The 13,768-nt window shown below is 36.6% G+C and overlaps 1 protein-coding gene and 1 long non-coding RNA gene across 2 annotated transcripts; one reads left to right on the forward strand and one right to left on the reverse strand.

The window, feature by feature from the left end:
- On the forward strand, positions 6,980-8,509 carry LOC109839702. Its single transcript, XR_002246707.1, has 3 exons — positions 6,980-7,447; positions 7,540-7,655; positions 8,241-8,509. It is a non-coding gene; the product is annotated as an uncharacterized LOC109839702 (long non-coding RNA).
- Positions 9,024-11,844, reverse strand: LOC109836383 (uncharacterized protein At4g13200, chloroplastic-like). Its single transcript, XM_020404272.1, has 3 exons — positions 11,579-11,844; positions 10,703-10,857; positions 9,024-9,418 (listed from the first exon to the last, which is right to left on the reverse strand). The coding sequence occupies exons 1-3, from the start codon at positions 11,769-11,771 to the stop codon at positions 9,239-9,241; spliced, it is 528 nt and encodes a 175-aa protein (XP_020259861.1). The 5' UTR covers positions 11,772-11,844; the 3' UTR covers positions 9,024-9,238.

Here is a 13,768-nt window from a genome sequence, read left to right on the forward strand (position 1 = left end):
AAGTGCAGGTTCAGTTTGAAGCACATGGACTGATATGCAACTGATACACAAATAGTTGGACTTGAATGCAAAAGGAAGAGAACATAAAGATCACACACTGTAATAAATAGTTACAATCAACTGTATGTAACTAAATGTCCATATTCTGTTACATTCTGTTATAGTTAGTTCAGCACTGCTGCTGTGCACGTGCACAGACTGAAATATCAATTACAGGATGTATAAATACAGTGTCGTACAAGGAATATGATATGAAATGAATAATCAGTTCTCTTCCTCTCTTGATACATCTTATCTCTGTCTCATATTTCTATCTTTCTCTTCTTCTTTCAATTTCTCTTCTAATTCTTCTTCTTGAGATCTGCCATGGCCAGAAATAACAGCATCAGAGGCAGTAGAAGTACTCGTGCCTCACAATTGGTATCAGAGCATTTAGGAGAAGGAATTGCTGATGAAGGATTCCTGGGCAATGATGAGGAAACAAGGGCTGAAGAAATGACTGCAAATGAGAGAATTCTCAGAGTAGAAGATGCAATTCAACAACAAAAGGCAATTCTTCAACAACAAGGCTCTATCAACCAGCAAACATCTACAAGATTGGAGGAGAATTCAGCAAAATTGGATGGCTTAGCTTCTCAGATGGAAATCTTAATCCAAGAACTCAAGAACTCAAAGGGGAATAACCAAGGAATCTTGGGATCAGGACCTAGGGAGGATCGCAGAACTCAAGGTTCAGGATCACAAGATGACAGGGAGATTTCCAGGCAAAGAGAGGGAACTAACCAAGGAATCTTGGGATCAGGACCTAGGGAAGATCGCAGAATTCAAGGTTCAGGATCACAGGATGACAGAGATATCTTCAGGCAAAGGGTTCAAGAATCCAGCAAGAAAAGCTTTGATCAAGGATACAACCTCCAGGATCAAAGAGAATCTGTTTTCCAAGAGGATTTTCAGCTAACTCACAGTTTTGGTAATCTCTCAACTCAGAAGAATTCGTTCTTTAACAACCAAAAACTAGTTCAACCAAAGTCTTTGCGCTTGGATTTCCCTTCCTTTTCTGGAATTGAAGATGTAATATCATGGCTAGATCAGACTGAACAAATATTTGATTATTATGATATTCAAACTCATGAATGGGTCAAAGTCTGTTCGTTCTATTTGAGGAGTGAAGCTCTACAATGGTACAGGTGGTTTGCTAGGAACATTGAGAATTTTAACCATTGGGATGTGTTTAAAGAAGAATTAATTACGAGGTTTAGTCCAAATGAACTCTCACGACCATATGATGCTTTCTCTTCTTTAAGGCAAACCGCTACAGTTAGAGATTATCTGGGCAAATTTGAACAAGCTTTAAGCCTATTGAATGATCAACCTTCTAGGAGACACATTTTTGAAAAATTTATTGGTGGTCTTAAAGAAGAATTGAGGTATGAAGTGGCGGCTGCAAGACCTAGTTCTTTGAGGGAAGCTGTCTCTTTGGCAAAATTATTTGAAGAAAAGCAAAAAAAGGCTGCAAGACCTAGTTCTTTGAGGGAAGCTGTCTCTTTGGCAAAATTATTTGAAGAAAAGCAAAAAAAATGACAGGAAGTCTAAAGGTAATTGGAATGTGTACAATCACGGAGGACACACAGCCAACACACATCACCCTGTACATGTTAAAGAAAATCTTCATCCAACTACTCAGTTCAAGAAAATGTCTCCTGAGGAAATACAACGAAAGAGAAGTCAAAATTTGTGTTTCACCTGTGATGAAAAGTGGCATAGGGGGCATAATTGTAAAGGAAAGCAACTTTATATATTAGATGGGGTCATAGATGAACAGTTGGAAGAAAATGAAGAGGACTGTGGTGCAGTAGGGGAAGGAATTATGGCTGAGGAAAGGGATGGAAACTGGATGCAAGGAGCTCCTTCTATATCAATTCAAGCATTAAATGGGATCAGTGCTGCTCATACCATAAGAGTGATGGGTCATTATAAGAATCAAGCTGTCAGTATCCTTATAGATTCTGGGTCTACTCATAATTTTATCAATGATAAGTTAGTGAAGAGGCTAGGGTTGAATGTAGTAGAATCTAAGGAGTTCAATGTTCTGGTGGCCAATGGTGAGTTGATTAGAGGAGCTGGAATCTGTCAGAGAGTCATGTTGGATTGCCAAGGAGTGCAAATACTGACTAATTTACTGGTTATGCCAATGGGAGGAAGCCAAATTGTATTAGGGGCAGACTGGATGAGAACCTTGGAGGATATTACCTTGAACTTTAAGAAACTACAGGTCACCTTTATCAGTGAAGGAGTAAAAAGAACTTTACAGGGAATAATTCCTGATAAGCTACAGTTAGTTAATGAAAAGACTATTGACAAGTCTTTTAGAGAGCAAGAGGAAGGATTTCTGATTCAATTATGCAGTGTGACTCTACAGGAGCCTGGGAAACTGGATGTTACTAGAGATTTACCTAGTGATATGCAACAGTTAATACAAGAGTTTCAAGGTGTATTTCAAGAATTACCTCAACTACCACCTCAGAGAGACATAGACCACAGAATTCCTTTGGAAGAGGGAACTAAACCAGTTTGCATTCGACCATACAGACATGCTCATTTTTTGAAAGATGAAATTGAGAAACAAGTGGAGGAAATGCTGGACAAAGGAATCATAAGAACCAGCAACAGTCCATTCTCTTCTCCAGTGGTGATGGTTAAGAAAAATGATGGGAGTTGGAGGATGTGCATTGACTACAGAACTCTCAACAAATCTACAATTAAGAACAAGTTTCCTATTCCTATGATTGATGAGTTGTTAGATGAGTTGAATGGTGCAAATTTTTTCACTAAACTGGATTTGAAATCAGGTTATCATCAAATTAGAATGTATGAAGGGGACATACCAAAGACTGCATTCAGAACACACAGTGGACACTTTGAGTTTATGGTTATGCCTTTTGGTCTCACAAATGCCCCTTCGACCTTTCAAGCACTCATGAACACTGTATTTAAGGAGTTATTGAGGAAATCTGTCTTAGTCTTCTTTGATGATATTCTGGTGTATAGTAAAGAATGGAAGGAGCATTTGGTGCACTTGAGACAAGTATTCCAGATTCTGAAGACTCATCAGTTAGTGGCTAAGCTCTCTAAATGCAGCTTTGGACAGCAACAAGTAGAATATCTAGGGCACATTGTATCACAGGAAGGGGTCAATGTGGATCCTAACAAAATTAAGGCTATTATTGAATGGCCTGTGCCAAAAACCCTGAAGGGACTGAGAGGTTTTCTTGGATTGGCAGGGTACTACAGGAAATTTATTAGAGGGTTTGGTATGATGGCCAGACCATTGACACAACTCTTGAAGAAAGGAGCCTTTGTGTGGCATACTAGTGCTGAGGAAGCCTTCAATGAATTGAAAAAAGCACTCACAACACCACCAGTCCTAGCTCTACCAGATTTTAGTCAAACATTTGTAATTGAATTGAAAAAAGCACTCACAACACCACCAGTCCTAGCTCTACCAGATTTTAGTCAAACATTTGTAATTGAATGTGATGCCTCTGGCTATGGAATTGGGGCAGTATTAATGCAACAGGACAGACCCATTTCTTATTTTAGTTTGGCCTTGAAAGGAAGCAACACTGCATTGTCCACATATGAGAGAGAACTTTTGGCCATTATCCTTTATACTAAGAAATGACAGCAATATCTTTTGGGCAGGTCTTTTGTAATCAGGACTGACCACCATAGCCTCAAATACCTGCTGGAGCAAAGGATTCATACTGGGATACAAAATAAATGGCTTGCCAAGTTGCATGGGTTTGATTATAGAGTTGAATACAAGCCTGGGAAATTAAATAGAGCAGCAGATGGATTATCCAGAATTACTGAAAATGAAGAGGAAAGGCCAGACTGTTCTGTACATGTTTCAGCTGTGACAACACTTAGTAATGATTGGTTGAAGGATATTCAACTCATGTATTCTACAGACCAATTCTTCCAAGACTTGGATGCAAAGATGTCTCAGGGAAAGCTGGATACTGACAAGTACTGTAAGAAACAGGGAATGTATTTTTACAAAGGCAGACTTTTAATAAGTCCCACTACTCATAACATCAAAAACTCTTTATTAAGTGAGCACCATGACAGTCCCATGGCAGGACATTCTGGGATCACTAGGACCTTGCATAGACTAAGAAGAGCTTTCTATTGGAAGGGGATTAAAAAAGATGTACAGCATTATATACAATCTTGTGACACATGCCAGAGAGCAAAAGGTGAGAATGTAGCCTCTCCAGGGCTGTTACAACCTTTACCTGTGCCTAATTATGTGTGGGAGGACATATCCATGGATTTCATCACACACTTGCCAACAAGTGAGAATAAAACTGCTATCTATGTTGTGGTTGACAGATTGTCTAAGTATGCACACTTCTTTGCCCTTTCATGTCCATTCACAGCACAATCAGTGGCACAGGTGTTTTTTGAAGGGGTTTTTAAGTTGCATGGCATACCAAAATCAATAGTCAGTGACAGAGATTCTCTATTCACTAGTCTTTTTTGGAGAGAGTTGTTTAAACTGCAGGGCAGTAAACTCAAATTCAGTTCAGCTTACCATCCACAAACTGATGGCCAAACTGAAATTACCAACAAGAGTTTGGAGACCTATCTCAGATGTTTTTGCTGTCATAAACCACAAGAGTGGACTAAATGGTTAGCTCTCGCTGAGTTTTGGTATAACACAGGTTGGAAGAGCTCAACTTTGGCCACTCCTTTTGAAGTGGTATATGGGAGACAACCTCCTTCTTTACTATCTTATATCCCTAAAAGTTGTAAAGTGGAGGCTGTTGATGAATCTCTGTTTTCTAGAGATATTACCTTGCAACTCCTTAGAGACGGTTTGAAGAAAGCAGCTGAGCAAATGAAGAAATATGCTGACAACCATCGCAGTTACAGAAGTTTTGTTGTGGGAGACTGGGTTTTTCTCAAATTACAACCCTACAGGCAACTGAGTGTATCCTCTTGCAAAACCCACAAACTTTCTCCTAGATACTATGGCCCTTACCAGATTTTGGATAAAATTGGTGAAGTTGCATATAAATTGGCATTGCCTCCTCAGTCTAAAATCCATCCTGTTTTTCATGCATCTCAGCTGAAGAAAATGATTGGAAATGAGGTGCTACTTCAAGATGATCCTCCTTCTTACATGACTGAAATAATTGATGAACCTGAACAGATTATTGACAGGAGGACAGTGATTAAAGGAAGACACTTGATTCCCCAGATTCTAGTCAAATGGAAACAACATCCAGTTGAGGATTCTACTTGGGAGTCTTACTGGGAATTAGTCAAGAGATTTCCAACTTTTGACCTTGAGACAAGGTCAAATTTAAGGGGTGGGAAGTTGTCAGGTGCTGCAGCTCAAGAGCATTGAATAGGCTAAGTGCAGGTTCAGTTTGAAGCACATGGACTGATATGCAACTGATACACAAATAGTTGGACTTGAATGCAAAAGGAAGAGAACATAAAGATCACACACTGTAATAAATAGTTACAATCAACTGTATGTAACTAAATGTCCATATTCTGTTACATTCTGTTACAGTTAGTTCAGCACTGCTGCTGTGCACGTGCACAGACTGAAATATCAATTACAAGATGTATAAATACAGTGTCGTACAAGGAATATGATATGAAATGAATAATCAGTTCTCTTCCTATCTTGATACATCTTATCTCTGTCTCATATCTCTATCTTTCTCTTCTTCTTTCAATTTCTCTCCTAATTCTTCTTCTTGAGATCTGCCATGGCCAGAAATAACAGCATCAGAGGCAGTAGAAGTACTCGTGCCTCACAGGTTGCTACCATGATATTATATTGTCGATTGAAATGAATCCTGCAAAAAGGGGAACTTCGGTAAATTTTTGTGTTCTCTTTCTTCTTTGAGCAATGGATTCACCATCTCAAGTGTCCTAATTCCAATAGGATTGTGATTGGATCTGCAGGCTAGATTACTAACTATGTCTCGTGCATGTGCACGTGCACGTCACCGGCATTGACCCTGCTGACATGGGACTCTCTCGGAATAGATTTATAAGTGCATGGTCTCGCTTTCTTGCCATTTACAGTATTCTCAAGATTTTAGTTAAGGCAGATAGCAATGTACACATTGTGTTTTGCTGGTTGTTCTGTAGCCGATGAAATGCCTTTTCTTCAGGGGGTCTCCTCCTTTCTTCACCGGGTCTCCAACTAATACGTTTCTAACTATGCGTCAGCATCAAGTTTGTGACAACCCCACTTTAGTCCCGCATGGATTAGTGTGAAGAAATGTTAGTGGCTTAAATAGAGAAGTCCAGGGCCCAAGAGCAACTAGTGCTAGCATTTTGGCAGTGGACTTTAGCCAACATCGAGTTGCTTCAGTGGGTCCCACGGTTAGCACGCGCCCCGGGGCGTGACAAAGTTGATTTCGGTGTGATTTTCCATAGCAAAAGGACCACTTGTTCGTATAGGTTCTACCTATGCGTCACCAGTCAGCCAGAAGCCCTTAGGCTTGGGGGCTGATCTAGCTATCCATTCTATAACTGAGGTTATCGCAGGGCCTGTTCATGTGAGTGAAATCTCTCCTTTTTTTTATTCATTGAATTACTGCTTTGCTTAGAGTGGAAGATTCAGCTTCCTCCAAGATTAAAGGAGGTTGTGTTAGTGGTCCGGAGGAACTGATTTCAAGGATGCGGAATTATCATCATATTTTTTGGTGTTTCTATTCTTCTGGTGAGCAAATATATAGATATATTGGTAATCACAACATTTTCTGATCTTAAAATTTCATGTATATGCATGCCGATTTGCTGTTTTCTATGTATGTTAACTGAATGGTCGTTTCATCTTTATAGGATATTGCATCGACAATTTCTGGAGGTATCGTTAAAGTCACTTGCGATCTTATCTTTTATTTCTCTCTTAATAAAGGTGTTTTACTTGAGAAAAAGTGCAAACCATACGAAGTCAATTATATTTTCATTTTTGGGAAAAAAAAAAGAACTTAGTTGAGAACAAGGGTTCTCGAAATTTCCCTTTTTCGTTGAAATTCGTTGCTTGTAAATACAAGCGGTAGTTTTGAGCAGGGTAATATCGCTAAAACGACAAATGAAGTAATTGCAAAAGTGCAAGCATTTATAGAGTAATCTTCAGCTAAAAAGATTGCTTGGAGTTGCTTCTTAGAGATAATTAGTTCTTTGGATGAATTTAACCGTTGGCTCGTCAGGACACCAATAGAACAATGGACCATTTTATTCAGAATTTCACATTCTATGCGAATCAAGAATCTGGTGCGGTCCTTTTCAATTTGTGGAATGTCAATTCAAATTATTTGAAGATACTTGCAGTAATGGCTTGCCAAGTCATCCAGACCATGAAATTGCCAGGGAACAAATGACTGGTTTTGGTGGTGCCGTCAGTTTCAAGGTCAGCCATCTTACGGCATCTCCATCATTTATGGCAACAATCAACAATTTTAGGTTTTCATATCAAACTGTTGGCTATATTTTGTGACGTAGGTAGTCAGAGGCTCCGCGGACAAGTTCACTTACTATCTGAAAATACCATATGTTTCCCACTTCTCTGGAGGTTGTGAGAGTCAAGTAGTCCGACCTACATACTGGCACAGATCAAGGTACGAGGCAAGACAAATCAGTAAAAGGTAAAGAGTATGAAAATATGGCTATACGTATGCATGCGTGCATGCATACATGCATATTACATGAGATCGATATTTCTTCCCCCACTCATATGTTATGAGAATTAGAACTTCTATATCGTTTTAATGTTTCTTTCATTTATGTAGATTGAATTGAATAGAGAATTAAAAGACCCTTTCAGGATCATATAGCTCTGAACTAGGTACGAGCTAAAACGAATCAATCAGTCTCTAACAAGTTTCAAGAAGTGCGTGTGAAGTGTAGGGTACACATCCTAGGAGTATATGGAGAGTGTTCTAAATTAAAATGCAATTGTACAATTGAGTACGCATTTGAATATGTGTATAAATGTATATAAGGATTCATGTTAAATCAAGCATGATACCTGTAAGTGTTATCCAACCTTCCATGTAATATCAATAAGCTTCCTGTCTCATATAATTTTCGACTTCTAGTTGATACTTGTTAAACGAAGCAATGGAAGTTGATTGTTATCTCCTCAATTACAAGATAATTTTTTTGTTGGCAATATCTGCTGATCTCCCTTTTCAAATGAACAGTGGCTACAAACTGCTGGTAGGCGAATGAGATTGAAAACAGCCTGTTTACATTCAGTTTCGGAGTGGATGCCTTTTGAGGATTTGAAGGCCGATATCCTTCAAGCACTAGAGGCTGTGCTATAGCTAACAACGTTATGATAATGATTTATGCAGAGAGCCAATTGTATTTGTCAACCTGTTTCAGAAAATAAATAAGCAATGGGGTTGTGTGATACCTTAAGCGCCGGTTTGGGTGTGTTAAATTTATGTGAAAGTTGAGGATTTATATCACATTATAGAAGGCGAGTTATCATTTTCGTGTTTGAGTTTTCCTTTGTTTGGTTGTACTTTCATAGATTTATGATGTATTATCACTTTCTTTCAAATCCTCTCCTTTTTTTCTTTTTGAAGAATTATGAGCGGCACATCAGTATTTTCATGGTTCTTAAAGACGTAACAAACTGAGAAAAGTTGGGAGATTTTTACTGTGGACCCTAAAATCTCTGTAGATAATAAGTAGAGAGACAGTTCGAAAGGTGAAGGTAGTTGCAGGTACGCACCAAAGGAAGGCTGAGATAACCACTGTAGGAAACTTGCATATGTTACTACTGTCATCACTACAAATTCTAAGGCAAAACAAATCAATCTTACTTTCTCTTCCTTCTCCCATTATCATCACCACCTCTAGCTGCTCCATTGCTTGTCTTGCTAACCCCCATGAACAATAATGAATTTAAAAACAAAGTCGAAAGAATATTAACAATTGAATTTACGGTAAAACACCATCATTCAAACAACTGTAAATAAGCTAACATTCCGTGAGTTAACCTCTTAACTTTCATTATATGCAGTTTAAATTCTCAACATAGGTACAAAGTTCTCATATGTTAATAGTTTTGAGAGAGAACTATATACATACTAATGCACATATATCAAGGACAAGTGTGCAAACAGTGTTACTTTTAAAGATAACACTAAGTACAGTGGTTTGTATCACAATACAAAGTTATTCAACTAAGCTAGTCCTTCTGTGTCTCTTGAAGAGGGTCATTAGTCGTAGGACCTGTGGAGGAGGAAGGAGTAATCGGCGTTGTGGAAGTCGGAGGTTTTGGTAACGACTTTGGAATGAGGCCTCGACTCTCGATGGCCTCAAGTGCTGCTTTCTCTTTGGCTCTTTGAGCTCTCCCTAATACTTCCTCCTGCACTAATAATTCTTCTGTTATACCAAATTATTGTTATTTACATAAGTGGAAAGTGCATAAAGACTTATTCACACTACGTCAAACAAAATGCACAGACATTGTCTCATAACTAGCTTAAAGCAATTCATAAGAAATGAGCCTTTGATATCAATTGAGTATCAAAGCTTACACTCGTTCAAAATAAATAAATTATTTTTGTTTAAGTATACATGCTATGTAAAGATAAATTAGAAGATTTACACGTAATAAAATTAAAATACAGATTCCGGAGAACTTCAGGTATTTTAATTAATATATGAGCTAATTAACCAAGTTTATTGTGCAAAGGAAATATTCTATCAGTTAATTGTACTTGTGGTTTCAAATTTAGAAAGAAGTAATAAACGTCTAAATCATTCTAGCAATCAGACAAATGTAATACTGGCAGACACAAGGTATCAAGAACCATTTGTAGTTTGGCAGCCAAAAAAATATTCCCATATTAAGATTCTGCAACAAGTATCAACCGTCTAATCCAAATTTGCCAATCACTCAAAAGAAACCCTGACCAGTTGCATACATTTAACACATGCAAGACTTGAAAAAGCTTTTCATATATGCCTTAAGTCTTTTTTTTCTAATTTAAAAAACCGGTGTGCGAAATTTTTTTAACATGCTTACAAATTTATTAAGCCTCTATGGTTCATCACACTTCCATATAGAATAGTAGTTTAGATTCCCATAATCAATTTCGTAGTGGGAGATTCGAGAATCCAAGTAAGCATTGCTTCCAAAGAAAACAAAATGTGCTCTCTCTCTCCCCCTCTACCCCTCCCTCCCTCCCTCTCCCTCTTTCTATGCAAGGAACCTTGGGTTACTACCAGGCTACCATCCAAGTAAACCCGGGGCCTAGGGCCCCCCAAACCCAGGTGAATAGCACAAGCGTTGCAATGCCTAATAAGTAGAAAGTAGGGATAGGTATCCCATAAACACAGATCGACCCTTGGTCTTTTGATCCAAGGCCCCAGGCCCTAACCACCAGGCCACTTGCGGGGGTCGTCCAAAATTTTTTTTTTTACTGAATTCATATTTAAACGTCTTAAGCTTTCCAAAGATTCAGAAGTTCAGAACAGAAAGCTTATTTATCCTATCCATAGAGGATTTACGAAAAGACCGTATAAAAAAATAATTTTTTGTCGTTTACATAAATCCTATTTTCCCATTCTAAACAATGACCGCCTGATTATATAAAATGTACCAGCCGGCATATGAGCTGTACTGGTGAAAGCTTGGTGACAATACCTGAAAATCTTGCACCTGTTTTTGCTGCTCAGCCTGCCATTGACCAAGCACACTTAAGATTTCCCCCACGGTAGACCCTATTCTTTCATTCAATGCTTCTGCAAAAGCCTTGCCCAAGAAAAATGCATCCAAAACAACTTTGCTGTCATTTTCACCTATTCAACATCACAGTCCATTAAAAAAGGGGAAAGTAACCTAAAGTTCTGAAGATGCAAGCAGCATGCTCAGAACACCCAAATCTTAGCTAAAATGTATATACTCATATTAAAGGACAAAATTTCAAAACAAACACTTTTTGAAACTTATTTTTAAAAAACGACATGTTTCAACTTTACTTACCAAAACCGACCTAGTTTTTGGCGAAAAAAGTTCCCAAACTTCACAGGAGTTAGAACTCCCGTGAAGTTTTTTACATAACAAAACTTCACGGGACTTCACTTGGTAATAGACGAAGGGTATGCAATGCCTTTTTCTTCTCAGATCTTGGGTTGTTGATTACAAGTACCAAAGACCAACTTATCATGATACAAAACTTTCCCATATTAAGGACCTTTAACTACACAGTTTGCTAGTAGTAGATGATGTCTAATTCTTGGCAGTGAAAACTTATAGACAAGATAAAAGGGTTTTCCACAAAACCCAGCAAGAAACTTTGGCGGATAGGAAATTGATAGTGCGGATTAAGCTCCATAATCCTAGGGTGTGATCATTTCAGAAATTCCCAAAATCAACAAATTAACAAAACCCTGTTCTTGATTTCAACTGTTCTGTGTCTAATTATCTCCAAACGTGCAGCCTTCATGTCGTCGTCAGAACAAAACCCAGGCATCAAAATCTCTAGTAATTACAGAAATCGATCAAATTGGGAGTTTATACCTGAACCGGGGCCAGGTCTGCCATTACTGCTGCTACACTGTACTGCACTCCTCTGATTAAACTTCTTTAGGGTTTTAAGGTTGGAATTAGAGGGGAGGGTAGAAATAGGAAAATAATGATGAAAATGGGTAGTTTTATTAAAGGTTTGGGGGATTTGGGAAAAGGGAGAGGGTGATGAGACCCCCATCATCATCAGTTCTCTAAAGTCTAAAGAAAGAAAGATGGTAAAATCGAAGGTGTTTTTTGTTAATTTTCCTCGTCGGGGGGAAAAGAACTGGCTCCTGGATTTTCTAGACAATTTTATTGAATAAAAATACGATAATTTTATAGACAATTTTCTGCTCCACCCAAATTCCCACCCAGGCTGCAGATGGGGCCCATCGTGCCTTTTTTATGGTTAAGCAAGTAAAGTAGCATTTCGACCTCGGTCCTTTAAAAAATCCAAACTTAAAAGTACCTACAATGTTCTTAGGGGCTGTTTGGCTATTTCCAAAAAAAAAAACGGAAATAGAAAACCCTCTTTGAAAATAATTTCAACACATATCAAGAGGTTTCTCAGTTTCCTTTTATTTTGTTTGTTTCACAAAGAAACCTCCTCTTTTCATTGCTAAGTCACACAAAAAACAAAAAAAATCTCCATAGTAACAGTGTTTTTTATTTCCATTTCTTTAGTTTGTTTGACAAGAAGAAAAAGGAAAAGAGAAATGACTCATTAAAAAAAAGAATTTATTCATCATGGTACTCTCCAATAGTGCTTCTATTAATTAAAAAGTCATTGATGTGACATTTCCAAGTGTTTTCACAGCTTTTTGTTGTGAAAACATATTTCTTGAAATGTGACATGGAATCCTAAGTGACATCCACATTTCCTTAAATAAAAAAATGAAACAAACATGTGAAATGGAAATGTGTTGAAACCAAAAGCTGATATGGATGGGGAGATTTCCTCAAAGTTGACATGACAGTCAGTTTTTTTTTTTTTTTTTGGCAAACAAACAGCCCCTTAAAGAAAACTATGACAGTCAGTTTTTTTTTTTTTTTTTGGCAAACAAACAGCCCCTTAAAGAAAACTTTCTTAAAGAAAACACGTTGAGAGGATACCACATTCGTGGTTGACCATTATTCAATCACTTTATTCAATAAAAAAAATATAATATTAGGAAGAAATTCATTTTATACTAACACCTCAAAAGGAAAAAGAAAAAGAAAAAAGAAAAGAGATGGATACGATACTTTTAGGGGGTGTTTGTTTCACTTTTTTTTGGGATATAGGGTGGATTTCAAGTTTTGGGATGTAAAAAGTGCTTTTTTGAGTTTTGGTATTCCTTAAACTTTGTTTGTTTCACTTTTTTTTGGGATATTGAATCCCTAAATTATAAAAATTAATATATTTTTAGGATTTGTGAAATCATCTCTTTTGTTTCAACTTCTTTTTGGGATATAAGGTGGATTACAAGTTTTTTGGGTTTTAGAATTCCATAAACCATGTTTGTTTCAAAACCAATTTTGGGATATTGAATCCCCAAATAATAAAAAACTATTATTATTTAGAATTTGTGAAATCCTACAATTGAGAGAGGATGTAGGTTGGATATTGATGTATTAATGCTTATAATATAAGATTAATATAAGATTAATATATTAAATATATTATTATAATAATATAATATTTAATATAATACATCTATTCCTCTATAATTATAGGAGGACCCAAGAATCACTGTTCATGCTTTAGTAAATGCTACAGTAAATTACTGTAGCATTATATATATATATAATAAATTATCCCCCCCCCCCGAGAGAGATTCATATATATTTTTTATATTTATATAATATATATATAATAATTATTAATATATAATATCATATATTATAATAATATTAACTCTATATATATATTATTATATATAATATATAATATATAATAATATGTATTAATATATTCTTTATATAAAATTATAATTATATATATTATATCCTATATATTTATATATATATATATCCACACATTAATGTCACTATCATTTGTGATTATTTAGAAGGCGTCATAGCGGGGAAATTCCTCTACTGACTAAGGATACCTCCATTAATATATAAATATATATATATTTATATATAATTATATATATTATATATTATATATATATTATTTATATATTGAATTTATATTATATATATATATATATATAA

This window comes from Asparagus officinalis, chromosome 4, assembly GCF_001876935.1.
Source record: "Asparagus officinalis chromosome 4, Aspof.V1, whole genome shotgun sequence".
In the NCBI taxonomy this organism is placed as follows: Eukaryota; Viridiplantae; Streptophyta; class Magnoliopsida; order Asparagales; family Asparagaceae; genus Asparagus; species Asparagus officinalis.

What these genes read in the sequence shown, in the direction of transcription:
- LOC109836383 (XM_020404272.1), bottom strand. Translation starts at nt 11,771, where the DNA reads ATGATGATGGGGGTCTCATCACCCTCTCCCTTTTCCCAAATCCCCCAA. An exon ending in CAGACCTGGCCCCGGTTCAG is followed by an intron (nt 10,858 to 11,578) that starts GTATAAACTCCC and finishes GATGTTGAATAG; the next exon opens with GTGAAAATGACAGCAAAGTT. An exon ending in AACAGGTGCAAGATTTTCAG is followed by an intron (nt 9,419 to 10,702) that starts GTATTGTCACCA and finishes TTATTAGTGCAG; the next exon opens with GAGGAAGTATTAGGGAGAGC.